The 24,146-nt window shown below is 41.0% G+C and overlaps 1 protein-coding gene across 14 annotated transcripts in view; it reads left to right on the forward strand.

Moving 5' to 3' along the window:
• SOX5 (SRY-box transcription factor 5) overlaps positions 1 to 24,146 on the forward strand; it is a 607,462-nt gene that overhangs the window by 345,368 nt on the left and 237,948 nt on the right. For 12 of the 14 annotated variants that reach the window (XM_039698241.1, XM_039698239.1, XM_039698237.1 and 9 more), the window contains one exon: positions 20,218 to 20,449. In XM_039698241.1, the coding sequence (XP_039554175.1) occupies positions 20,219 to 20,449 (231 nt within the window). In that variant the 5' untranslated portion in view covers position 20,218. The remainder of the gene's footprint in view (positions 1 to 20,217; positions 20,450 to 24,146) is intronic. The other 2 variants (XM_039698245.1, XM_039698247.1) reach the window with 1 other exon arrangement.

Genomic DNA, 24,146 nt, shown 5'->3' on the forward strand with positions numbered 1-24,146 from the left:
ACCTGTTAATCAGGCCTGATAGTGATGTGATCTCTGGAAATACTTCAGTTAAGTAGGTTTAATCCTTATTAACAGTAAGTTGCTTGAAACCATTTTGGGTAAAGTCTGGGAAGGAATATAGTAGATTGAACACATAAATAAAGGCCAGCTCTGTTAGGCTTTGAGTGACTTTGATTCCTTTGAAGTTCTGTAGGTTTTGGACTTGCTAAAGCATCAGGCCATGAGCAAAAGAATTTTCACCTCATCTTCAATTTTTTCTGCTGTAATTTTCAGTGTCATTTTCACATTAAAACGGGGCACTGCTTATGTTTCTGGTATGATTTAGGTGTTTCACCAGCCCTCACCATGACTTGGTTAAGACATGTGAGACAGGAAGGTTAAGCAGCCTGCTTTTCTTAAACCTTATTCTGGAGTGCTCAGGTGAAGCGATGGATGCAGTTTCTCCAGGTTTTGGAATGTTTCCTGTTGACTCCAGAGTGATTTGGCTGTGGATGACTGTGATCCAGAGCCTCTTCCCAGCACAGAGATGGGAGAGGGCAGTGCTTGTTTCCGTGCCTTCCTCCCACCCTCCCTGGGCTGGAGGGAATGAAGTGGCAGGGCTTCTGTCGCTACTGTTCTGTGGAAATGCGTTCAAAGAACTATTTTGGAGGATGATGCTGAGGTTGTTCCTACTATTTGCACTGCATGGCCAAAACATTGTGCTCTTGTGTGAGGTAATAGATGTGGTTTGTGGTGGTATTATGAAAACATTGCTTTGTTATGATGATTGCCGAAAAAAATCCCAGCTACATAGTAACGTATTTGTAATATTTTATTGAAGTGAAACATGGAAAATACAGCATAGCTTGGAGTCCCCTTGGAATGATTTCATGAGTCAGGAATGAAGAAGCAATTGTGAAACGCTGAAATGGGTGTACGTGACATCAGTTAAAGAATAGATTTTGGGCCATTTGAGTATAGTTTAGGTTTTTTGTTATTGTTTGTGTTTATTTTGGCGTCGGGTTGTTCAGGTTTTTTTAGCATCCCTATTACTTGCTAATTCAGTGGGTAGCAGGATGCACTTTCACATGGCTAATAATCCATTTTGTTATTTTGTCCTGTGAAATGTAGGCAGTATTACCTAAAAGATAAAAAAGGTAACTGCTGCTGCTGTGGGGTAGGGAATGGGACGTGGTTAACACCTGACAGTTATGCACTGCAGTCACTGAAGGATGTCCAAGTAGGTAGATAGAGGCAGGAGGGCCATGGACTCACTCCTCTCCACATCTGCTCTTGAGGTAAGGCACTCAGAAAGTGAACAAGAGGAGATTAATGCTGTCACTTCACACCCTCCAGCTGGGCAGGCTGAACTCCTGGGTTCCCCAGCTATGCTGACTGAGAGGTTTGAAATAATTTTTGATTTTTTTTTTTTTGGTTGGTTTGTTTGTTTTTGTTTCCACTTTGTTTACACAACCTATTTTTGTTTCTTGCGTGATTTCAGGCAATAGACATTAGTCCACTGAAAGCTTGGACCTTTTACGGATTTTTTTTTCTTTTAGTTTATTAAGGGTATACAATTAAAGCAACACATTATGGCCAGGGCACTTTAACATCGTAGGTGTATAAAATTTCTTGTTATCCTACTTTGAAAATTTTATATGCCTGCTAGGTGTGTGAATATTTCGGTTATAAAACTGCTTCATCTGCATTTGGGGTGTTCCATGGTGGTTAGATACTCAAGTCAGAATCTCTGTGTTTAGTTAGGAGTGTTTGTATGAGGAATGGGTGCCAAAAGAGCTGCATTGGAACAGTATGGCACTCAACCAGCAAACCAGCACTGTTACTTGCTCCATCTTCCTTTTTTTTTGTGTGACTTTTTTCATCTTTTTTGTTGTACTTTGCAAAACACTAACATATTTTTCATTCAGAAAGCTACAGCTTCTGCAGTATTTCCTTACTGCCTCTTGGTAATGACATGTCTCCTATAAAGCAGAGCAGGATCTACAGCACAGATGTAATGAATGACCACAGTCAGTGACTGATGTGCAATTGATTTCTGTTTTTTGAAAATATACCCTTAATAATTAGTCATTGGGCTGAACTACCCTATTCTTCTTTATATGAGTTGTGTACAGAAAGAGGCATGATACGTGTTATTACTCATGTGGCTGTGTCAATAATGATACAAGCTATATAGATGTGAAAAACAGACTAGAACAAATCATGGCAGAGACCTGAACTAAAATGTTTTCCTTTAGGTAGATAGTGGCAACTTTTGGTGTGTTAAAAAACCAGAATTTCAGAATGATTGTACAAAAAAAATGAGTTATAATCAAGTCCGTGGTGTACTTTTTTTGGGTGCCTCCTTTACCACTTTATATAGTGATTTGACCAAATGTGCAGCATTACATTTATTCTGTGAAGAAAGTGATATTTGGGTTCATGTTCTGTTTGCACAAGAATGTCCTTTATAATGTCATAGGTGATGCCAGACTAGCACAGCAGAGCAGTTAGACTGACAGGGTGTGGGTCTCTAGACAATCACCATGGATTAATCAAAGAGGAGCTGTTAGTAATTTATGTTGTAAGGCTCAGAATTAAATGTCCAGAGTTTCTGTTGCAATCAGTGTCAGCTGGAAGTGCTGGGATCTTTGCAGGGTTGGGCATCTTGCTCGAGTCAAAAGGAATTTTTAACTCTTGGGGGTCATTTGGCCTCACAGAATCCCAGAATGGTTTGGGCTGGAAGGGACCTGAAAGTTCCCTCGTTCCCACCCCACTGTGAAGAGCAGGGATGGCACTGCTGGGTCTGGCTGCATCCAGCCTGGCCCTGAGCTGTGGAATGCTCCTTCTTGGAACATCCATGGTCTTGCTGGGCAGTGAAAAGGGAGTGGAAGAAGGAATTGACACAGGAGGGATGGGCTGGGACTGCTTGCATGGGTGAGCTTGTGTGAGAGACACAGCTACCTGCTTTCTGTCCCTCTTTGGAATTTTAAATGGAAGGTGGCATGACACTGGGCCCTTGGCTCTTGTTCTTGGATTATTTTTTAATTCTTTTGGGTTTTTTAAGTGGTGGCAGGGGGTCACTCAGAATTGCTTCATTTTGTTCTGTAACCAGGGTGAAGGGGAAGGTGTGATTGGTAATTTATAGGTTGGGGAGGGTGCTGCTGGAAGGATATAGGGGTAGTAAAAATGAGAAACAAGGGAGACAAAGATTGCTTTAGTCTTTTTAAGGTGCATGGCTGTACAGGTTTTGAGATTCATCACCAGGTGGAAAAAAGTGAGAGACCAGAGGAAATGATCCTGTTTGTTTGCCTAGGCCTTCCCTTGACTCTGTAGGCTATCATCATCCTGATGCTGCTTGTCCTTCAGTGTATAATTAGCCTGGATGTGAATGTGGCTGCTGGGTGCTGGGTGATATGGCAAAGTATTTTTTTCAGAAAAAAAATAAATAAGGAAAAAATGGGCTGCTGAGGAAGAAGAGTCTTGTGTGGCTTTCCAGCTTTTTGGTTTGGACAGTGTGTGCATATAACTCTGGAAACCAGAAGTGTCCTGAGTGGAGGTCCAGGGAGCAGTCTGCTTGGAACATGCCCCAGTTTATTTTGATGGTGGTAACACTTTGTGCTTCTGTTGTGCCCCATGTGCTTTGGGCTCAAGGTGCTTTGCAAATATTAAGGGATTAACTTGCACAATGCCCCTGAAAAATAGGTGTTATTGCTGCCCCCTTTATGGTCCTGGGAATTGGAGTCCCAGGGAGCTCAGCTCTGCTTTGGCCTGCAGAGAGGAGCTCCAATCAAATCCCCCCAGTGCAGAGAGAGGCCTGAATAGGTCAGGAGGAAAAGTTGGTTTCTGCAGACTCCTGGGTGCTTGAGCTCTGCAGCTCACTCCGTTCACGTTGGGCTTGGTAGACAAACTTGCAACCTTCGAGGGACAGGAGGCAAGATTGTAATTAATTCATCCCTAATTGGCATAGCAGTAAATAATTCTGCTTAATCCATTGCTTGCTGTGAGGATGAAGGAAAGCTAAACATTTGAATTGTGGAGGGGACAAGGGGAAGAGGGGGAGTGGGCAGTGAAAGATGGACACAGGCAGCCACATGGGGAGAAATACCTACAAAAATAACAGACCTTTCTTATTTTCTCCTCAGATTTCCTCTTGACTTAATTGGGTGAAATGCAAAGAAATAGACAATTAATTTTTTTTTTAAATCACTAAATTTTCTTTTCCCCTTCTTGTCTTTCATTCAGTCCATGAGAGTCTCTGGAGTGTGAAATGTGAAGACACCAAATTGGAATTAATTTTGCTTTTTCATTTAACAGATTGTGTTACATTAACACCACACCATTGCCAAGCAGCAAACCTTTCCTTTCCTCAGATGTTAGCTGCTAATACAGACTAAGAACTGCTGAAAGAATGGTTATACTGAAATGCTTTATTTAAGTTTCTCCTCCCTTGTGGCTCGAGTGGGCCCTGATTCTGCTAAGATGTATTCACATGAGCAGGCTCACTGAGTTCTCTTTTATTGCTTCCTGGCAAGTGAGCTGGATTCTATTTCATATAACGTGGCCCAAGTTAGAATTTCAAAGCTCACTCAATCCTCAGAGAGACCTTTGCAAGGCTCTCTTCTCCCGTACCTAGACAGGCACTAAACACACTGAGGGCACAATGGAATTAATCAGGACTGCTCATGTACAGAAAATCAACCAAGATTCTGTTTAAGAGATGACAACTTTGATATCATAGTGTTCATTACCAGCCCAGGAATTGTTACTGCTCTTGTAACTGGATTATTAAATTGTTTGCTGATGACAATTCTTGTTTCCAACATTAAACATACATTGAGAGTCTTGGTGTAGTTCTCCTGAAAAGAATTACCTGTAAATCACATCACAGCATTTATTTTCTCTCCCTAAACTGTGTTTTACTTGCACTTGTGAGTGTGGGTTTGGGTTTTTTGTGGGTTTTTTTTGGGGTTTTTTTTTGTTTTTTTTTAATTTATTTTCAGTCCTGAAAGTGTAACCCAGGGTGTGACAGGCAGTTCTCTGGCTCTCAGTGCTCAGGACTGTTCAGTGAGGTGGTGATTTGGCACTACCCCTGTCCAGAACAGCAGCACACCTTAATAGTTTGGATGGATTCCTTTGTTTTCTTTACTCAAGATTACAGTATTTATAGCTCAGGCTCCTGTAGGAGCAGCAGCCCGTTCCCTGGCACCATCTCATTGATAAAAATACAAGTCTGTTCCCTTCTTTTTTACCAGATTTGTGTCTCATCTCTCTGGAAGGTTCTATTCCATTTCAGGCTTCCTGCCCTTTGAACTAGAAATTGCATATCTATTATTTAAGAGCTCCTGGGCTGCAACTGTAAACCTAAATTATGTGAATTTGAGAGTATCTGAGCAAAACTGTCTTTAAGGGATGGTTCTTTCAGCTGTGGTGCTGTTGTGTTTTTCCATCTTTATGACTGTAATCCCACTGCATTTGGAATTATCAGGGCTCAGTGTGCAGTTGCTGCCAGTGGACAGAGGTCACGAGCCCAGTGAGCAGTCAGTCTGTTAAATGTGAGCAGAACTCTTTTACTCTGTGTGTGTTTTCTTGATGTGATTGCCCAGCTATGGAGCTAGCCTGCATTCAGGTTGTACAGAACCAGGGAAATGTGTTGCAGGGCTGCTGGAGCTGCCATTCTCAGGTGTAAAAGGCTTCAGCTGCTGTGTTACACCTGCAACCCATCACCTGGTTCAGGGTGTTTTTACCTGTAGACATCTTCAAGCTAAAGTAAACTGATGTGCTTTGTAACCATGCAGCCTTTTCTGGATACTACTTCCAGATGCTGTATTTCTAAAAAAATTCCATTGTCTGCCTTTATCTTCTCTCCAATGTGAATTCTTTGCTTCCTTTTCACTATGGTGTGACAGTACTCACTTAAATGGTTGTCAGACTCACAGTTTATTGTGCTCCTGTTTGGGATCCTGGTTGTTTTTCAAAGTATGGAGTGCCAGGTGTGTTTGGTCACCCTGAAGGTGAGGGGTGTGTGACATCCATGGCTGTCCAGCAAAGTCAGCTGGGACTGCCCACTGAAGGGGATTAAGGTAGGAGCTGTGCAGTGTCAGGTGTTGTGCTCTGGCCACAGTATTTCCCAAAATTCTGAAAACTCTGTTTAATGTATATACTCAGCAATCCTGCAGGGCAGTTATCAGAATATTTGCAACAAGGCCAAATTGGATTTTGGCATGCAGAGAAAGGTCCTGCTCTGATTCTGTGTGAGGACCTGAGATGGTGAACACTTGGTCTGCTCCAGAGTTCCTTTTCACAGACCAAGTCTGGAATGATCTTTCCAAAGTTTTGCTCTTAGGTCATAAGCATTGACTTGCAGTAGAAGAAAATCATAGAGGGAAGGGTGAAGGTTTGTCTATGTCAGCTTGGCTTTGGCAGTACAAAACAATTTCCTCTTTATTAAGTACAGTTGAATGGCTTTAAAATAATTGTGGCTGCTGCTATACATGGGAAGATAAAGAATGTAAAATATAACATTAATAAGGAATGCTTTCTTTTGGTGGATAACTATTTTTTAAGCTGCCTGGAAGGTGCAGTGGCTGCACAGAATTCCCTTAGCAAGGCAGCTGCCTGCCCTGGAACTTTGCTGGGTTTAATAAGGGCTGATTGCACAGGTGGCAGTGACAACAATGGTAGATTTTCTGAGAAATCTATTATTTTCACAGTGCTGCTGATGGAAGAAACGCTTAGTAGCAGCTGATAATTAATGATCAATTTGGAGATTATCACCAACAATTTACAAAGGTTGACTTTTCCTTTAGAAGTCCCTTTGGATAAACTGGATGGTAAATTACCTGCCTAAGGCTTTTACTTTACTTGTGCTAATAAGATGAAAATGAATATGTTTGAAGAGCTCTGAACTGAACTTTTCAGACTGCCTGATAATCCATACAACTCTTCTTTAAACATCTTAAGTGAGTGAGCAAATAGAGACTATAATAAAATTGAAAACTGTCACGTGGACACGTTACCACCCTGTCTAAGTAATGGGGCATGACAAATAAGAGGCACTGCTGTAGAGTTCATATTTTCATTTTATGGCATGCATTAAATATTTGATCATCAGCCAGCAGAGAGGAACAATTGGGCTGAGAGTATCATTTGCAAATAGATGGGTGAGATTTAGATTGTCACAGCCTGAGCACAGGATGGAGAACTTCTGTGTCTGTGCTTCAGTAGTTCCTCTTCACTTTGTGGTGTGCAGACCCCTTAAGGCCCCTTCTGTGTATCCTCAGACTGGAGAAAGGAGTTAGTAATGTGTATTTACTTCAGAGGGGATAATAATCCCTATTTACTTCACAGGGGAAGGGATATGTGAAGAGTAATTAGTATTTGTAAGTGCTTTTAAGGATGATGAAAAGGGTGGTGCAAGTATAGAATGTTTGCTAATAAATTTGGTACAAGAAAGGAGAGGAGGAAGATGAGGTTTACAGATCTGTGAAGGTGCTTGGAGACAGAGATGGGCTCCCAGTCAGATTTTCAGAAATCTGTAGGGATCTTAATATCTGAAGCATATTTGAAATTATCTTAGCAGCGAAGCAAACTAAGGTTTTGGCACTCTAACATCTTTTAAAATCTGGCTTGTGCTTTATATTCCTGTCATGTGGGGTGGGAAGGAGGTAGAGTGAGGTCAGCAGCTTGGTAACAGCTGCACTTTCTGATCATCCCCTGTAGAGCAGGCATGGAGATGGAGGATGAGGGAGAAGAGAGGAGAAAGGTAAAAACCTTTGCAAGTCTTTTACAAGGGAGGGTTTACAGACTGCTGGAAATGCCTGCCAGTGAAACTGGGCCTGAGGGAAAGGATGCAGTGACATTCTCCTGCTGAGTGCTGGGTTTAGGGGTTTTTGCTTGTTTAGGGAGGTTTTGGGGTTTTTTTTTGTTTATTTTTTGTTTTGTTGGGTTTTTTAGGGGGGATATTTTTTTTGTTTTTGGGGGTGGTGTTTTGGTGTTTGTTTGTTTGGTTGGTTTTTTTTTGTTTGGTTGTTTTGTTTCAATTATCACTGCCCAGAAAAGGGGGTTCAATAGATTTTAATGTAAATATAGTCATTAGATTAAAACAAAACATTATTACAGTCTATTGGCAGGACTCCACGTGGGAAGTTCCTTGAGAGTTGGATTCAATGAACCTTGTGTGTCCCTTCCCACTCAGAATATTCTGTGATTCTGTGAAACTTTGTTCTGCAGCTTCAAAATGCAGTAGCTGATGAGAGAACTTAATTTTTGTCATCACTGAAGTGTCAGAGCACACAAACCCACAGGGTAAATCAATGATACAAGTAAGCAATGCAAGCAGCAATCACCAATAGAATATTTCCTTTAAAAAAGGGAAAATCTGAGCTTGCAGGGCATTTTATAAAGGCAGTTAAACATTCTTATCTCTTATGTAAAAATAGAAAAGCTGGGAGCCAGAAAGGTTCAATAAATTATGTGGGATCACACGGGACGTTGCTGTCTTCTGAATTCTTAGTGCTGAGTCCTGGTTTTCCTGGTCCATCCTGAGGCAGAGAAGGCATTGAGGAGCAATCAGTCTGGTCAGAGTTCCAGTGTTTGTGCTTCTTTGGCAATCAGCAATGCCAAAGGCCACTGCTGTACTCCAGAAATAAATTTCTCTGATGTATTGCAGTCAGTCCTTTCTCCTAGGTTTCATTCAGCAGCTCTAGAACTTGCCAGGTGACCACTTACCCAAATCAAAAGCTATTTACTACCTTTTTCAAATAACAAACAGGGTAGTGGACCTTTCCTGTTGTGTTTTATAGCCAGTTGTGGCTGTTCACCTTGAAAATGTAAATTATCATTAGCCTGTGAAACCAGGTGTTTGTTAATCTGTGGTGCTGAAGAATCCATGAATTTTCCCCATGCCCCAGTTTATTGTGACTGTAATTATTCCTGATCAGTTGCTTTGGCTGCAGCAGCTATGCCACAGAGTGACTGTAGGCATCTTCCACTAAAGAAGTTTTCTTTCTGGTGTTGCCTTCAGATAGATCAGAAGGCTTTCTGTTGCCCTTTTTACATACAATTCAGGTATGTCAAAATGGTCTGATTTTTACACACCTGAAGTGTTCTCACTGCCAAATCCATGTAGCTCCTGTAGGAAAACCAAAAATTGATATATGTGTGGGGAGTGTAGAAGGAAAAAAAAAAAGTGGGAAGTAAGGAAGTTTGTTGTTCCTTTTTGGTTAAGAAATAAGTTGATTTTTTGGAATGTTCAGCATCTCCCTGCCTGAAGGAATCCAGAATCCTCCTTTTCCTGGGGGCCAGTGGTGCCTGTAAGTTAATTTTCTGGGGTGCTCAGCACCTTCTCCCTGAAGGAATCCAGAATCCTCCTTTTCCTGGGGGCCAGTGGTGCCTTTGGAATGCCTCATTTCCCACGCAGTGGTCACTTTCCTCATGAGCCTTCGGACCTGGGTTTTAGACTGAACATCTGGATTCAGATTCACTTGCAGTATAATTAATTGTATCCCCAGCAGGGTTTTTGGTAGAAGAAGTCTTTCCAAGAAAGCTGCTATGCCACTGCTTATGGCAATAGCAGCCAGTTTACTTCACTGTAACGTGTGTTTATTCTTCTCAGGGCCTGTTGCTGTCATCTGAAGTTGGACTTTGGTGGCAATGTGTGCCCCAGACTGCTAAATTGTTCTGATACATCTCAGTAAAAGCAGGGCAGGCGAGGGCATTTTAATGGGGATTTTTAAGTCTCTTTGAAGGCAGTGTGTGGAGAGTGTGATGGAGGGGAAGAGTCAAATGTTTATTTGAAGATGTGTTTGAATGAATCTTCCTACATAAATTTGCCAGTGTTAAGAAAGAGGGGCTCTGCCCCTTTTAGATCACAAAGGCCTCTCAGTGGGGGATGGTTTTGGTAATGGAAAAAACAAAAAAGGTTCCAGTGTGTGGTGGAGGAGGTAAAATAAACAAACACAATGGATGATTACTTCTCTCCATTAAGGCTTCTTTATCCTTGAGCTCAGGCAGTGGTCAGCATGTTAGCCAGCTGTCCTGGGTTAGGGCAGATTTGGGAGAAAACCTCCAAAGGGGAGCAGCATCCTCCGAGTTTCCTGGAGGGAAGGATGTTCCTTTCAGGCTTTTTCTCCTCTCTACCCCACTCCACAGCTTCCAGAGCTTTTGTAAGTAGACCCCTTCTCGCAGTGGTGCTGCTGTGCCTGCCACTGCAGCCTTTCTGAAGGAATATTGGAGGCCCTTTATGGTTCTTGGGGTTGTCAGTTCAGAGGGGTCTCCCCTTTTCCTATTTGTTTTTACCTTGCCTGCCAATTTGCATTTGTTTGTGCAGGGGTAAACGTGTGTTCAATGACTCAGAGCTGTGTTTTTCTTACCTAGCAGCTCCAGCAGTGTCTAGAGTTAGTTTGTTAAGCTGGGTAATTATCAGCTGGTTATGATTGTTCTTTTCTCTTGCAGTTTTACAGGTATCTCTTGGATTCAGACAAAGCAAAAACCATCTTTCAGGCAGCTGAAGTCAGTCCATGTGCCTGCATGGGGAAGTGTGTTAGCATGTGCAGGCAGGTTCTGGAAAGTGTGCAGTGGTGCTGGAAATGGAATATGGGTGCTCAGAAATCAGCAAATTACAGCTGTGAAAGGGGCTTGTGCAGCCCAGCTGTGAGTGAACAGATGTGTGATTGCACCACCCCTGCTTTTGATGTAGATCTTTAATTCTGACGTTTTTCTGAATAAAAGCTGGGAAAGGAGTACAACAGCCATGAGATAAGTGAAGCAGACTGCTCAGCACAGTGTGCACAGTCAGTGAGGCAGGAGCCCTCACTTCATGCCATAATTTTTTCCTGTTCTGTCCCTCATTTGTTGGGCCAGAGATGATCCATGACTGTGGACCATCTGAAGTAGGAGATAGGAATGCAAAACCGCCTGAGCACTTGAAAAAAGTTCATTTTCTCTCTTGGAATAGCAGAACGTCTGAGTAGAATTATTTTTATTTAAACAATTTTTGTTTTACTCTATTGGTATTTCAGAGTAATTTTCTGAGGCAGCAATTTTCACTAGTTTCTGAAAGGCAACATCTGGGCTTTGGAACAATCTCTTTTCAGCTTTGAAAATCCTACCTCAAATTGCTTGTACGTTATAAATGTTCAAATTTTTTTTTTGGTGGTGTTTTTTTAGCATAATGGAAAGGCAATGATGCATTTATTCCCTGTGATTTTATCTTCAAGTTCAGTTGGATTTTTCTTTCTTGGGGTCTCCAGGATTATTTGTTCCTGGGCCAAGAACGCACCTGTCATGTACAAACCCTCCAGAAAGGGAGGAGCATGCACATGGATGTGAACAAAAAAGAATAATAAAAATTCTGGGCAGATGGAAATAACCTGTTGGGAAGAAAAGGTTTGCATCCATTAGAGACATTGCTCTGCTTATTTTCCCCCCCCCACCCCTCACCACACACGCAGATGCAAAACTGATTTCACTGTCTGTAGTTCTTAAAGGTACACTGAGGCCTCAGTTCTGCGCCCACTGAACTTCATTAAGGCCAAATATTTGATGGAAGTTTGTGCTATCAGTGGTTATCTGCCTTACTGGTGTAATCAGTTTAGCCAGGAAACATAGAAGTTGGATGATAAAGTAGAATGATAGTGCAAATTCAGATGTGTAAACACCAGTGGCTACCTTGAAAATAATTTTATGAGTGTGATTATATGCAAATTTACTGGAAGGAAACATACATGCAATATAAAGTTGTTATTCTGAACTTAACAGTAGGGAAACTGAGAGTGAAGTGGTGGAAAAAAAGAAACTTCTAAAAATTTCCATGTTTTTGGTTTGTTTGTGATTACACACAAACTGCAGAGGAAATGTTGCTTAGAAAATAGTTAAAATACAATTTGTTGAATTAAAAATTTAAATAAAGAAAGGGGAAAGGAGAGGGGGGTTGAAGCTCAGTGGCTGCTGGTTTGGCACGCACATCAGACAGTGGCATGGTGGAGGAGTGGGAAAAGCTGTGTCATATTCTACCAAGGTCTCAGTCAAAATGATGTCTCCTCACACTGAAATCTGGACATCTTTTGGGGGAGAATTCTTGTTATTAGTGTTGATTTGGCTGAAAGTAATTAACAATGCTTAAAGAAAAATTTGTGTCGGCTTGATTAGACAAATACTGCGAATGACCGAGAATGCAGAAGTTTTAATATGTACTGACTTTCCAAAATGAGCCCATCTTCCTCATGTTTCTTTGTAATAAGTCGGTCATAATTGTCATAATTTTCGAGCTGATTCAAGTCCTTGCCTTCGTTTCTCTCAGTGGGAATTAGGTGTGCACGTCTGTGTGTGATGTGTGGGTTCCTGGTGCTCTCCCACTCAGTGTCTGCAGCAGGACTGACACTTTCCTGTCATTTTCAGGTATTAGTTTGTGCAGTGAAATCTCAAGGCTTGGAATTTCTAATTATTTCACTAGATCCTCTTTGTAGTTCAGCAGGCAGAGGAGTGGTGATTACCTAATGTCACAGTGATTGAGGTAGTGCTTTCAGCAGCAAGCACTTCTTAAAACTTTACACGAAAATAAAAGCAAAACTGCTATTTTTGTGGTGGCATGGTGACAAATTTTACACAATAATAAAAAGTATAATAAATAAATAATAAAAAACCACGATGCGTGAGGAGCTGAAGAGTCAGGGTACATTTCAGAAAGGTTGGGGGCTGGAAGGAAAGGAAGCCAGAGTTAATTTGAGGATGCACTGGAAAATAAATGAGCTTGTGGATTTAATTCAAAATCATCCAAGCAGAGTCTTTTGCATGAAAGAAGCCAGTGATCAGGCTCAGTTTACTTGAAACATCAACAATGACTGCATCCTGCTGTTTCAGAGTTTGTGCTGGTAGATGCTTATCGTCCTTGACACGGCGGCACCGCCGTTGCGCGCCCGGTGCCGTGGCCGTGCCACCACCACCACCGCGTGCCTCTGCTGCTCTGGAGAACTGCTCCAAACCCACAGGCTTGGGAGTCTGAGCTCTTAGAAACACTCTTTTCAGAAAACATCGTCCCGTGGTTCCAGGTTTGTAAAGGTCTTACTGGAATCTTTTAGCTTGTATACAGGATGAGTGAAAAACAAAGGGGTGATGAAGTTGGCAGGTGCCAAATAAAAATCAGCAGAACCCAGGTTCTCCTGCTGAAGCTGATTTTGAATGTGTGTCTCTGGGTGAACTGCTGAATATTCCTGCTTAGCACACACCAGTGAAATACAAAGTCTCTGTGAGATCTGTGGAAGAATTAGGTAATATTCCATACAGGAATAATAGTAGTTATTATTATATATATCAAGTGTGTTCATTGCCTTCCAAATTCTGTTTTGGTTGAAGGCTGCTTTTTCCAGGCCACAATATTTCACTAAAAACTTGCTTGTACACAGTCTTTCCCAGTTACCTGCTTCACAAAGTCCCTGAAAAGCTTTGTGTAGCACATGGTGGGAATGTTCAGCATGAACTTTTGTTGACAGTGGATTTTTACTAGACTTGATTTTACAATGGTTTTTTGTGCATAAATTCCTTGCAAGTGCAAGAAAATGGAGATGATAAAATTTTAGTTGATGGCATAGAATTTTTAGAAAGTTTTTTTTATTTATTTTTTCATTTTTCTAATAAAAAAGGGTCTTGGTAACATTTTCTTGAAGGACACTTGTAACTTTATTATTTGAGAGTTTCAAATCTTATCAAATTGAAACAATTTATATATATTTAGTACTTGGAGCAGTAGCTTTTCTCAAAAAACAGTTTCCACCTTATGTGGAATATCAGTTTTATGAGCTGGGCTGCTGATATTACAGTAAAATTTCAAATGGATTGGGAATTACGTATTCCCTTCCCATTTTATATTCAGAGTCCTTTAAACTGGAGGACTGTCCAAAATTGTTCAAGTTACCCCATACAGAGAGGAAATCTGGAAAGCCAAAGGGAGAAGGTGGGCCGGGTGAAATGGAAATTATGGGGTGCCCCTGAGCATAGGATGGCTTCTGGCAGCTCTAATGATAGACCTCTGCACAGAAATGTTACTCAGGTTGTGCTGTAGTGAGCTTGGTTTGTGTGAACAAAGTTGACTTGTTCACCAAAGCTGCCTTTGAATAGCACACGTTATTCGTAGCATAGTGTATTTTGAAAGATAAGTGATTGATATGATCTTAGAAAGTAATAATTAACAGATTATCCCACCTCAGTGTGAGTGACAGATGAAAGCACGTTTCACACACAGTTTTTACTGATTAGCAGATTATAGACTTTTTCCTTTTTTTTTTTTTTAATTGTAGAATTACTTGTGTGAAGAATTCCAAACCAGGCTGTAAATGACTCAAAGATATTGCCAAATGAAGTCTGTTTTTAGTGGTGTGTGTAGAAACAAGTCAGGCTTGCAGTTCCCAGTGGGACAGTGTGTGGGAGTCTGCCACCCTTACTCATGTTGAGTAATACCTTATTACACAAGTAATCTTGTCAAAATGAATAGAGTTGGTTTTTTTAGAGGTACTAGTTATTCAGTGTACATAAATAATGAATTACTTTGGGGCCACAACAGAATGGAAACCGTTGTTAGTGTTAGCTGGCACCTCTTGCCAGGGCTGTGTGCAAGGAGAGATCATAGTTTGAGTGAACCTGGGAAGAAGAACTGGTCTATTAGAATTAAATGTGGTCAGGGATGAGGCAGATGCATTGCTGACATTTTGTATAAGCTTGTGTTTATGCATCTATATATGTGTGTGTGTGTGTGCTTATACATTAGATGCGTGTAGCAGTGCTGCTGTCTGTAATCATAATTATTTCCTGCGGAAAGGCAGTCTGCAGCTTTCCAGCAAGTACTGCAATTAGAGGTAAATATCCCTGCAGAGAGTCAGATTGAATCCCAGTGAAGTTCTTGGGCTGGTTTAGCACTCAGGATTTGTGTTCAGGAGCAGATTCCTGGTGCTGCTGGTCTGCTCCTCACCCTCTGCTCCCATCCCTGGCACTCGGGGCTGGGGGATTTAGACTCTGGCCAGGAGAAAAGCCGGGTTTGGGGCTGCCAGAGGAGCTCAGGGGGTGAATGTTTCCCTGCTGGCTCAGAACTGGCTGTGCCGCTGCAGTCGGGCGCTGTCACGCCTGGTTATGGTGAGAAAACAACAATGCCTCTCTTGATAAAAGAGCCTCTTGCACAGTCAGAGTTTTGACATACAGTTTAAATCATCTTTCTACATCCTGTGGACTTGGAGCTGTCAGAGAGGCAAAGCCTGTGTTTGAACGGAAAAGCTTTTTATTTCTTTTAAAAAAGTGTACCAGCTGTAATTATCCATAACTTTGCAGGCCTGTTTTAATGCCGGTTTATAATTACAGGTCTTAATGCTAGATTATAGAAAGTCATGTATAAATAGTCAGAACAGAGGGACTTGGGGAGTTTTTAACCTGTAGATTGCTGTGGGTTGTGTGATTGCTGTGATGGGATTTTGCCTGTGTGTGTATGGGGTGAGCTGTGTGATGATTGATGAATCCCTTAATTAACTCCCAACAAGTTAAGATTTATGGCCTCATATCTTTTTCTCCTGACACATCTGTGTTTGACACTTTTGAAGACGTGGATAAGCCCCTTCTCCAAGAGCTTTTGTAGGTATCTGAAATGTTTCTGAGGTATTTTGCTTAATGTAACAAGATTAGAGTTTTATGACACAAAATTTATTAAATTTTATGACACGAACAATCGAATTGGAAAGGATGCAGGTTGTGTGCTAGAGGGCACTATCTCCTTGAGTTCTGAATACCACTTCAGATTTATTTTGGGAGTACAATCATGGATGAAATGAACCGGAACCAATGAACAAATGGAGATGGAGTGGGGGACACTTAAGTGAGGTTCTGTTAAAAATAGTAATAATAAAAAATATAGCTATGGAAATATCACTTTTGTGCGACACTAAATTCAAGGGAAAAAGCAAACAAGAAAAACAGTCGTATTTAGCAGCCTGAAATTATTTGGATGGAACCAGTAAGTGTAGGAAACAATTCATGTGGATGTAGTGTAGCTCTTACTTGCTCCAGTGGGAAAATCCAGCCATGCTGAAGTCCATGCAAAAACTCCGAGATCAATAGACACAGGGTATCAGTTTGAGGCTGCAAAGAGTCTGTTACGAATTGAAGGGCATAAAGAAATATTTGGAGAAAATGTTGTAATATGAATCACATAAAATATTTGTTGGATAAGACTGAGTTAGAACAATGAGGTTTTTACTTTGCTGAAAAAAACATTCTTCCTACCAGGAAAAGCATTATTTAATGAAAATTGAACAAAGAGCATTTTTGGGTTTTTTAACTGCAGTTTCTTCATATTACAAAGCCCTTCTGAAATCAGGTCTCTTTACAGGGAACAGTATCAAATCTGAATTCATCACCAGAATTAAATCTTCAGTTTCATCCCAACCACTGATGAAATCATACAGAGATGCATTTCATAATTCCAATGTGCCTGTGGAATGGCTTGGGTACAGCCTGCGTCCCAGTGCATCAGAACTTGGCAGATTTAGGTTCTCTCCAAAATTGCCACCTACCTGTTTTTATTCAGTAGAAGTGATTAATGGCATTTCAAAATGCAATTCTTCTTGAAACAATGAAGTTGCATCAGATTTCATCTGCAGTGACACCTTTTACACTGGTGTGCTGTATTGCTTTTGTACTTTTGTACGTTTCTGAGTTATGTCTTGGGGTTTGGGTTTTTTTTTTTAAATCCTATCCATAAATTGATGCTTCATGTTCCATTGTAAATCTTCTTTCAGAGTGATGTAACTGAAAACCGTTCAGTTTAAATTTGAGGAAAAGATCTGGAAGTCACGTGAGCTGTGAACTGTGGTGTTATCACTGAGGGCAGATCCAGGATGTTTGCAGTCCTTTGTTAGGATGGGATCATTCCAGTGCTTCATTAGATCTAGATCTGTTTAAAGGAGCTCAGTTTCAGATAATGTTGCTGCTCAGAAATTAGCTGTTTCCCTTTCCTTGTTGTTTGTGGTGGGAACTCTGCTTGCATCCTAGATGTGGAATCTGTTAAGACCTGGTATTAGCTCAGTAGGATAAGCAAGATTTATGAAGAGTATTAAGAGGATGCATGATGTGGGGGCACATCAAATTTGGGAAATGAACCAGTCAAGCTGTAGAAATGGTGAAAGACATTTGTAGATGACTTTTTCTTGTTTCATGTTTTCTACTTGGGAACCTCTCAGAGATTTGATCCTTTGGTAGTTATTATCCTTTAGGAAGATATTTCCAAAAGTAGATGTGGATATATTAATTTATTTATTTAAGTCTTCCATTTCCCTATGGAAATTTCCTAGATGCTCATAAGAGTGAGAAATTTTGGTGAAACTGATTTTTGTCTGACTCAGGCTGGCTGCGGACAGAGCTGCCTGAACACAAATTATATTTGGTGTCTGAGCTGTCCATGTTTGTGTGTCCATTTCTTTGGGTGTCCTCGGAAGACTAATGCAGATTAATGCCTCAACTTTGCTGCCTTAGCCATTTTACTGATTTGTTAGTCTTCTAGGATGGGCATGTGGCTTGTAATTTAAATTGGTGTTTTAGAGACAAAAGGAAAAGTTTCTTCTACCCTTTCTGCTTTCACTGTAGTTTGGCCTACAATCCAATCTGTAGCTTTTCGTTTTAGATCAAAAAGCATAATAATCTCTGTTATTGCAAGTGTGTGGAGGTGGACACCTCTATTATCTTCCTTGTCTGTTTATATAAATTCCCTGCAGAAAATTATTTCATCCCTGTTGGGAACAGTGACAAGCAGAGGAAGAAGATCTGAAACTCTATATTCGCATCTGAAGTTAACAGAAGAGCTTTATTTCAGCGTGATATTCCAACTTTCCTTGTGAAGCAATGTGACAGAATCTGTGTTATTCTAGGTTAACAGCAGTAGGAGTTCTTGACACAGTTTGAGTATATAATATATAATCCAAATCGTCAATACAGAACAAGGCATCCTCTCTCTCTGTAATTTATTGTCAGAGTGAATTGCAGTGGGGACTTCTGTGCGTGGCTTACAATATTTTCAGTCATTTTATCAAATATAAATGTTCTAAAGTATAGAAAATTACTGTGGAATAATTGAGTAATGATCTTGTGTCCATCCCTTTTTGTTTGCCAAAATTGAGACAACTGCTTGGTGCTGATTTTCAGGGAGATTTTGTAAATGCTGAGGCTTCTATTAAAGTAGTGTTAAAATGAGTAACCAAAAAACTTAAATTCAGTAGCAAATGTCAGTCTTAGTGCAGTACAATGCAAAATATGAATAATTCACATTAACTTTAGAAGGGAGTTGTGTGCTTTCTGCAGAAGGGTTTGAGATCTGTCACATCAAACATAGCTGTAAAATGCTGAATTCAGTGGGCTATAGAAAACTGCCAGTAAGAGTCTATCTGGTGATCTCTGTCTTTGTGCATATGCTTTGCTGCAGACACGTAGGTGGGAAAGCCTAGAAGACAGAATTCAGGTAGGATGTATGAAGTGTTAGTCTGTTGGACTAAGTCAGACATTAATAGAAAATACAGATTGGTTCTCAGCACTGGCAATAGGTGGTGATCAGAACAGGCAGTGTGCAGCTGCATGGAGGTTCTGGTAGGGATTTTTTTGTCTGAGTTTTTGTTGGTTTTTCTGTTTTTTTTCCCTTTTTTTTTTTTTCTCAATATAATCTAACTTGGCTCAGGAGGCAAGGCTCAAAATGAGATCATTAGAAGCAAAATAAGTCTTAACAAAGGGCTGTTTAAAGTCACTGTTTGTTTTCAGACCCAGTTGACTGCTGCTAAGAACCATTCTGTGCTCAATATCCTAGATCCTGTGGACATGCTCCACCTCCAGCTGCCCCACACATGGACCAGGAGGCTGCTGGGCTCTTCAAATGCAGCCCTTTAACTGTGGAGTGGAAAATAAAAAATGGGCTAGTCAGAATCATGAATACCAGATTTTTGAGGAGGAGCAATATTACTTCAGCCCCTTTTTTAACTTTTGCATACAGATAGCCTTCAGTTTCCTTGGTTATAAATTTATTTTTTTCCCCCTGTGAAATATTTCCATATTTTTAATTTCTTCTTTTGGCTGTGCCTGGAGGATTTCTCCTCATTCTGCTCCTTGCAGATGCCCCTGGTTAGCACAGGGATGAGCATAACCCTGATTTTCATTAACAGGGTTGCTGTAATTAATCCCAGAATTGGTCTGCATTTTAAGACTTCACTGTACCTCCCTCTATTTTAGACACCAGGCTGGAAGCATTCTGGGTTCTGTATGATTTTCAGTAGTGCTTGTCTTGAATGATACTTGAATTTGCCCATGATTGAGGTTTCTTCCAGTGTTTCTGAAAGTTGAAGGTAAACATGTCCTATCAGACATTATCAAAAACTTCACAATGTAGGCCTGAATTTCAAGTCAATATTTCTATGTGATTTTTCCAGTGTGTGCTCTAGGTATCTTCCTTGTGTATCCTTTTTTATGTAGTTATAGATATAAATTACATTTTAATGGGATTTTTTTTCTGATCTATCTATAGATAGGAAGAATTTGATATATAGATGGAAGGATTTGATAGCAGGTCTGCATTCAATCCTGACCTTCATTTAAAGCCCCTAACTTTATGTTGTCAGAAAGCTTAGATTATTAATGTCCAAATGTTTAATTTTTTAACTATACCAGTTCTGCAAACCTGGAAAGATCCTTGCAACACTCAGTTGCTCACATGGGTGAAATTTTGTAAACACAGACGTTTTGGCCTGCTAGCAAGTTCTTTTATTGTATTGTATTTTATTTTACTTTGTGGGGTTTTTTTTATCAGTTGTGGTCGATAATGAGATGCAGATGATTATTCCTTAAAAGCTAGGTTGACAATAGCTTCTATCGGGAGACATTCTATCTTCATAGAGTCCCTTGCAAATGCAAAACTAGATGGGTATTTTTTAAAAGGAATTGCATTTCATTATGCAGTCTTAGGTGAATTTTCATGTTTAAGAAGCCAGAATACAAGAGAGTGCTATATTAGTGTATTATTCTCACAACAAACAAGGCACTGTTCTGTTGCTACCTGCTTGGCCATTGTTCCCAATTGTGTGTGCTTTGCAGTGGTATTTGGATGGTTTCCTGCTCTCTGCCAGCACAAAAAAGGCATTTCTGTTACAATGGCCCCTAACCACACAATGACGGCATTAAGGATTTATTTGGAGGTTTCATTATTTTCTCCTCTTTTGTTCCTTCCAGGATGTCTTCCAAGCGACCAGCCTCTCCGTATGGGGAAGCAGATGGAGAGGTAGCCATGGTGACAAGCAGACAGAAAGTGGGAGAAGAGGAGAGTGACGGGCTCCCAGCCTTTCACCTTCCCTTGCATGTGAGTTTTCCCAACAAGCCTCACTCTGAGGAATTTCAGCCAGTTTCTCTGCTGACGCAAGAGAACTGTGGCCATAGGACTCCCACTTCCCAGCACAACACAATGGTAGGTTTGCTTTGCTCTATTGTGCTTGCATCCCTTCTCTGAGTTCTGCCTCTGCAGTAGCTTGGCGCCCAGGTCTGCCCTCGCTGGGGTGTGCAGGGCTCAGCCCCACGTACAGAACCTGCCCTGCTGGGCTGGGCTGCCCTCGCTGCAAGGGCTGAGCCTCTGGCACTGCAGGCTTTTCCTCACCTTTGCCTGGTGGCATTTGGGGTGCTAAAAGTGTGTTAGCTGCACTGATGTGAGCTGGAAGTGTATGTGTTCAGCAAACAGCAAACGGGCTTGGAGCGCTCGAAGTGAGAGTCACGTTTGGCATGGAGTCTGGAACATCACCCTGATGCCAAGTTTGTGCAACAGTAAAGCTTGAAAGACTGTATAAAGGGTAAAAAAAAAAAAAGAAACTGAATTCTGATGACTTAAAAACTTACATCTGATGTGTAATTCACGTCACAGATACCCACAATAACATTTACTGTGCTTATGAAATTAAATCAGCGTACTGCTTTTTGAGTTTCCACTCTGCAACTGAGGCTGAGCACTTAATTCATGGCAGGCAGCAGTCCAGGGGAAGCCCAGAACTGGCTGTATCTTAAAGAAGACAAAACAATGCCCTGTTCCTTGCTAGTATTGTAGTGTCACTGTTCTGCGTTTGGGCCCTTGCCATGGGGTACTGATACATTTTCAGAAAGGTTGAAAGGTGCAGGGAAAGGCCCCCCAGCACTGAGGCACTTGGACAAAGCTCTGTTGTGAGCACAGAGCTTGCACAGCTCTTGCCTGTTTACAAATTGGCTGTAACTTTTCTGTTAGTCCCCCTCTTCGACTAGGGCACTGGTAATTTCACTGGAAGGGAAGATAATAAGTGGACCTGCATATTTGAAGGCTTTTAAAAAGGCATTGCAAAATAGGTGATAGTGTATTCTCATAAAAGCCTGCAAGAGCTCCACAGTGGTATTTAAGCCCTTACAGCTCATTATGCATATGTAACAAGCCCTAAGTAAAAAGCCTTAGGGATTATTATTTCTCATAGGACCAAGTCACTGGATATTCACTGAAGCTGCTCTCCTAGACAGAATAACTCATTGATCCTGATCCATTTTCCTTCCTTTTTTGGGCTAATGCTTAAGCTCAGACAGTGGTTTGGAATACATAATTTTAGTTTGTGCTATTGCAACTCTACATGGAGAAAGAACATCACTGGAGAAATTACTCATGGGCAGACAATGTCATTATCTTTTTTTGAGCTTGTTTATTTCTCATCCTTTATCTTATGTTTTATGGAGATGAAATTCATGAATGTAACAGTTCCAGCCATGGGGATGTTAGGGTATGTAACTAATGTATGGGCTTTGCTATATTGTGGCCTATTTCAAGAGAGTGTTTTGAAGATAAGGAATTGTTTCTGACAGCATTTAAGTCAATAGATAAACTTGTGATGGCACCAGTAGTGTGGAGTCAGACCCTAATGAAATACAAACATACTGTTTCCTAAGGAGCCCAGCAGGAATATTTCAGCTGCACCTCACTGGAACATTTAACTGCTCTATAACTGATTTTAACTAACTCCTTTGCTTCTTTATTCATTATAGTTTGGAAGAGCTAGAGGTTTAGCTGATCATCTAGTGTAGCTTCCTGCTATGAAGGTTGTATTTAATGTGATGTCAGAACAGTGTTTTCTGTCTTTTTACAGTACAAGATACTGGATCGTGGGATGCTTCAGATGGTTTTGCTGCAGCAGTGACACACTGCAGGCTTACCTGAGGCAGTGTTTGGGGGTTGCAAGGGTCTAGCTTTGTCTTTGTACATATTTAAGAATACTGGCGGCCTGTATGAATGTAACATTTTAGTAATATCTCTCTTTTAGTGAGATGCGTTGCAAAAATCATCGCTCAGGTAGTTCAGAAAGGATGTAGCCTAAGTGTCTCCAGAAGGAAGGAAGTGATTGGTCTAAATGAGCAAAATAGACATTGTCACTCCCTCTGCTCTTGTGGTATGTAGTTATCAGAAGGAAATCACTGGATAACATTTGGATGACTTCAGTTTGTGTGCACAGCAGTGACAAAAATCATTCCCAAAGGGAAATTCCCTTTCTAACATGGCAGAGGGCAATTTTGTACTGTTTGAATTGACATTCTGCTGTTTTGTCATCTCTGGGAAGCAGATCCAGGTGTGTGCAGGTGTGCACCAGCACCACAGAGTGCAGTCTGATAGAGTTTTATTGATAAAGTTCCAGGAGCTTCACACTTCCCAGCTTACACTTCTGAAAATTCACGCTATTGCACTTTACCAAGTTTTACTAACTTAGTGAGACAGCTCAAAATTCTGTGTTGATTTTTATAAGAGGAGGGCAAAATTCCTATAAGGACATCTTCAAAATTGGCAAAAATCTGCACAGCCCAGCTTCCCACCAAAATGAGCCAGGGTATTTCTGGGGATGTTGGAAGTGCAGCCACAGAAAGGTTGGTGCAGTGGGCACAAACTGAACTGGAGGGCCCCTGTGGACATCAGGAAATGCTTTTTTTGAGCATAGAGCAGGTTGCCTGGGGAGGCTGTGGAGTCTCCCTCCCTGGAGATGCTGAGAGGTCATCTGGCCATGGTCCTGGCTGCTCAAGCAGGGGGATTGGGCCAGGTCTGCTCTGCAGATCTCTACCAGCCTCAGCCAAGGCAGGGCTGACTCTAGCTCAAACTTTCTCTCGATAGAAGAAACTGGATACTTACTTTAAGTAGGAAAACTCTTCTCCTGATAAGAAAAGAAACAATAATTTATCAGATTTAAAGCCACTGCTCAGTAAAAATAAAAGACAAATAGTTTGACCTGGAATATATCTGAGAGTTCCCTTGGGACGTTTGCGGCAGGCCAGGAGCTTTGCAGGGAAACACTTGAGGATTACAGTATCAGTCAATAGCTCTTTTGAAGAAACCTATTAAGGCTACAGTATTTGGGTAGCACAGATAGTTGTTAGCTCACCTAAGTTACAAAGGTTTGTTTTACTTGTTTCTATTTGCCTGCCTTTATGTTCTATTTGTCTGCTTTTGCAACTCTCAAGACCACTGATCTCACCAATGGTGTCTGTGTGCTAAATTCTGAAAATGAGAAATGTCAAGGCTAAAAGTACTGATTAAAGTATACCACAGGCATGGTGTGCTTAAATCAGACCATCCTTTTTAACTACAGAATATCAGTGAAATGCAGGATGGGATTAAAAAAAAATAAAAGAAGTACTGAAGAAAAGGTCACGCTGGTAAACTGTAATTTTGCCACTCCCTGGTTGTTCCAAACTGGTGGCTGTGACTGTACTGGTAACCCACATTTGTCCTGCATTTCCAGTGGGATTTAGAATTCATTTTCAATAGTGCTTTAAATTGATAGGAAATATTACGGTGCACTGTTCAGTAACTTTGTTGCTTCACACTAAAAGAAGTTGTGTTTCTGTGGTGAATGAAGTCACTCCTGTGTGACTTGGGAATAATATTAAGAATAGCAGTGCTGCTGGTCAAAGAGCTTACCAGCACATTGCTTTTTGCTTTTCCTCCTCTTGTTCGAAGTGAAAGGTTGTTTAATGCTTCATTTGGATTCTCTTATCACATCTGTCCTGGCCTGTGCTTCACCTGTTGGTCTGGAGTTGTCAGCATATGAATGCTGGTGCATCAGAACAACAAGCACTGGAGCACTTAGCTATTATTCAGACCTTCCGAGGAGAATGGA

The sequence above is a fragment of the Passer montanus genome, unplaced genomic scaffold (assembly GCF_014805655.1).
Source record: "Passer montanus isolate IOZ18808 unplaced genomic scaffold, ASM1480565v1 scaffold122, whole genome shotgun sequence".
Taxonomy (NCBI): Eukaryota; Metazoa; Chordata; class Aves; order Passeriformes; family Passeridae; genus Passer; species Passer montanus.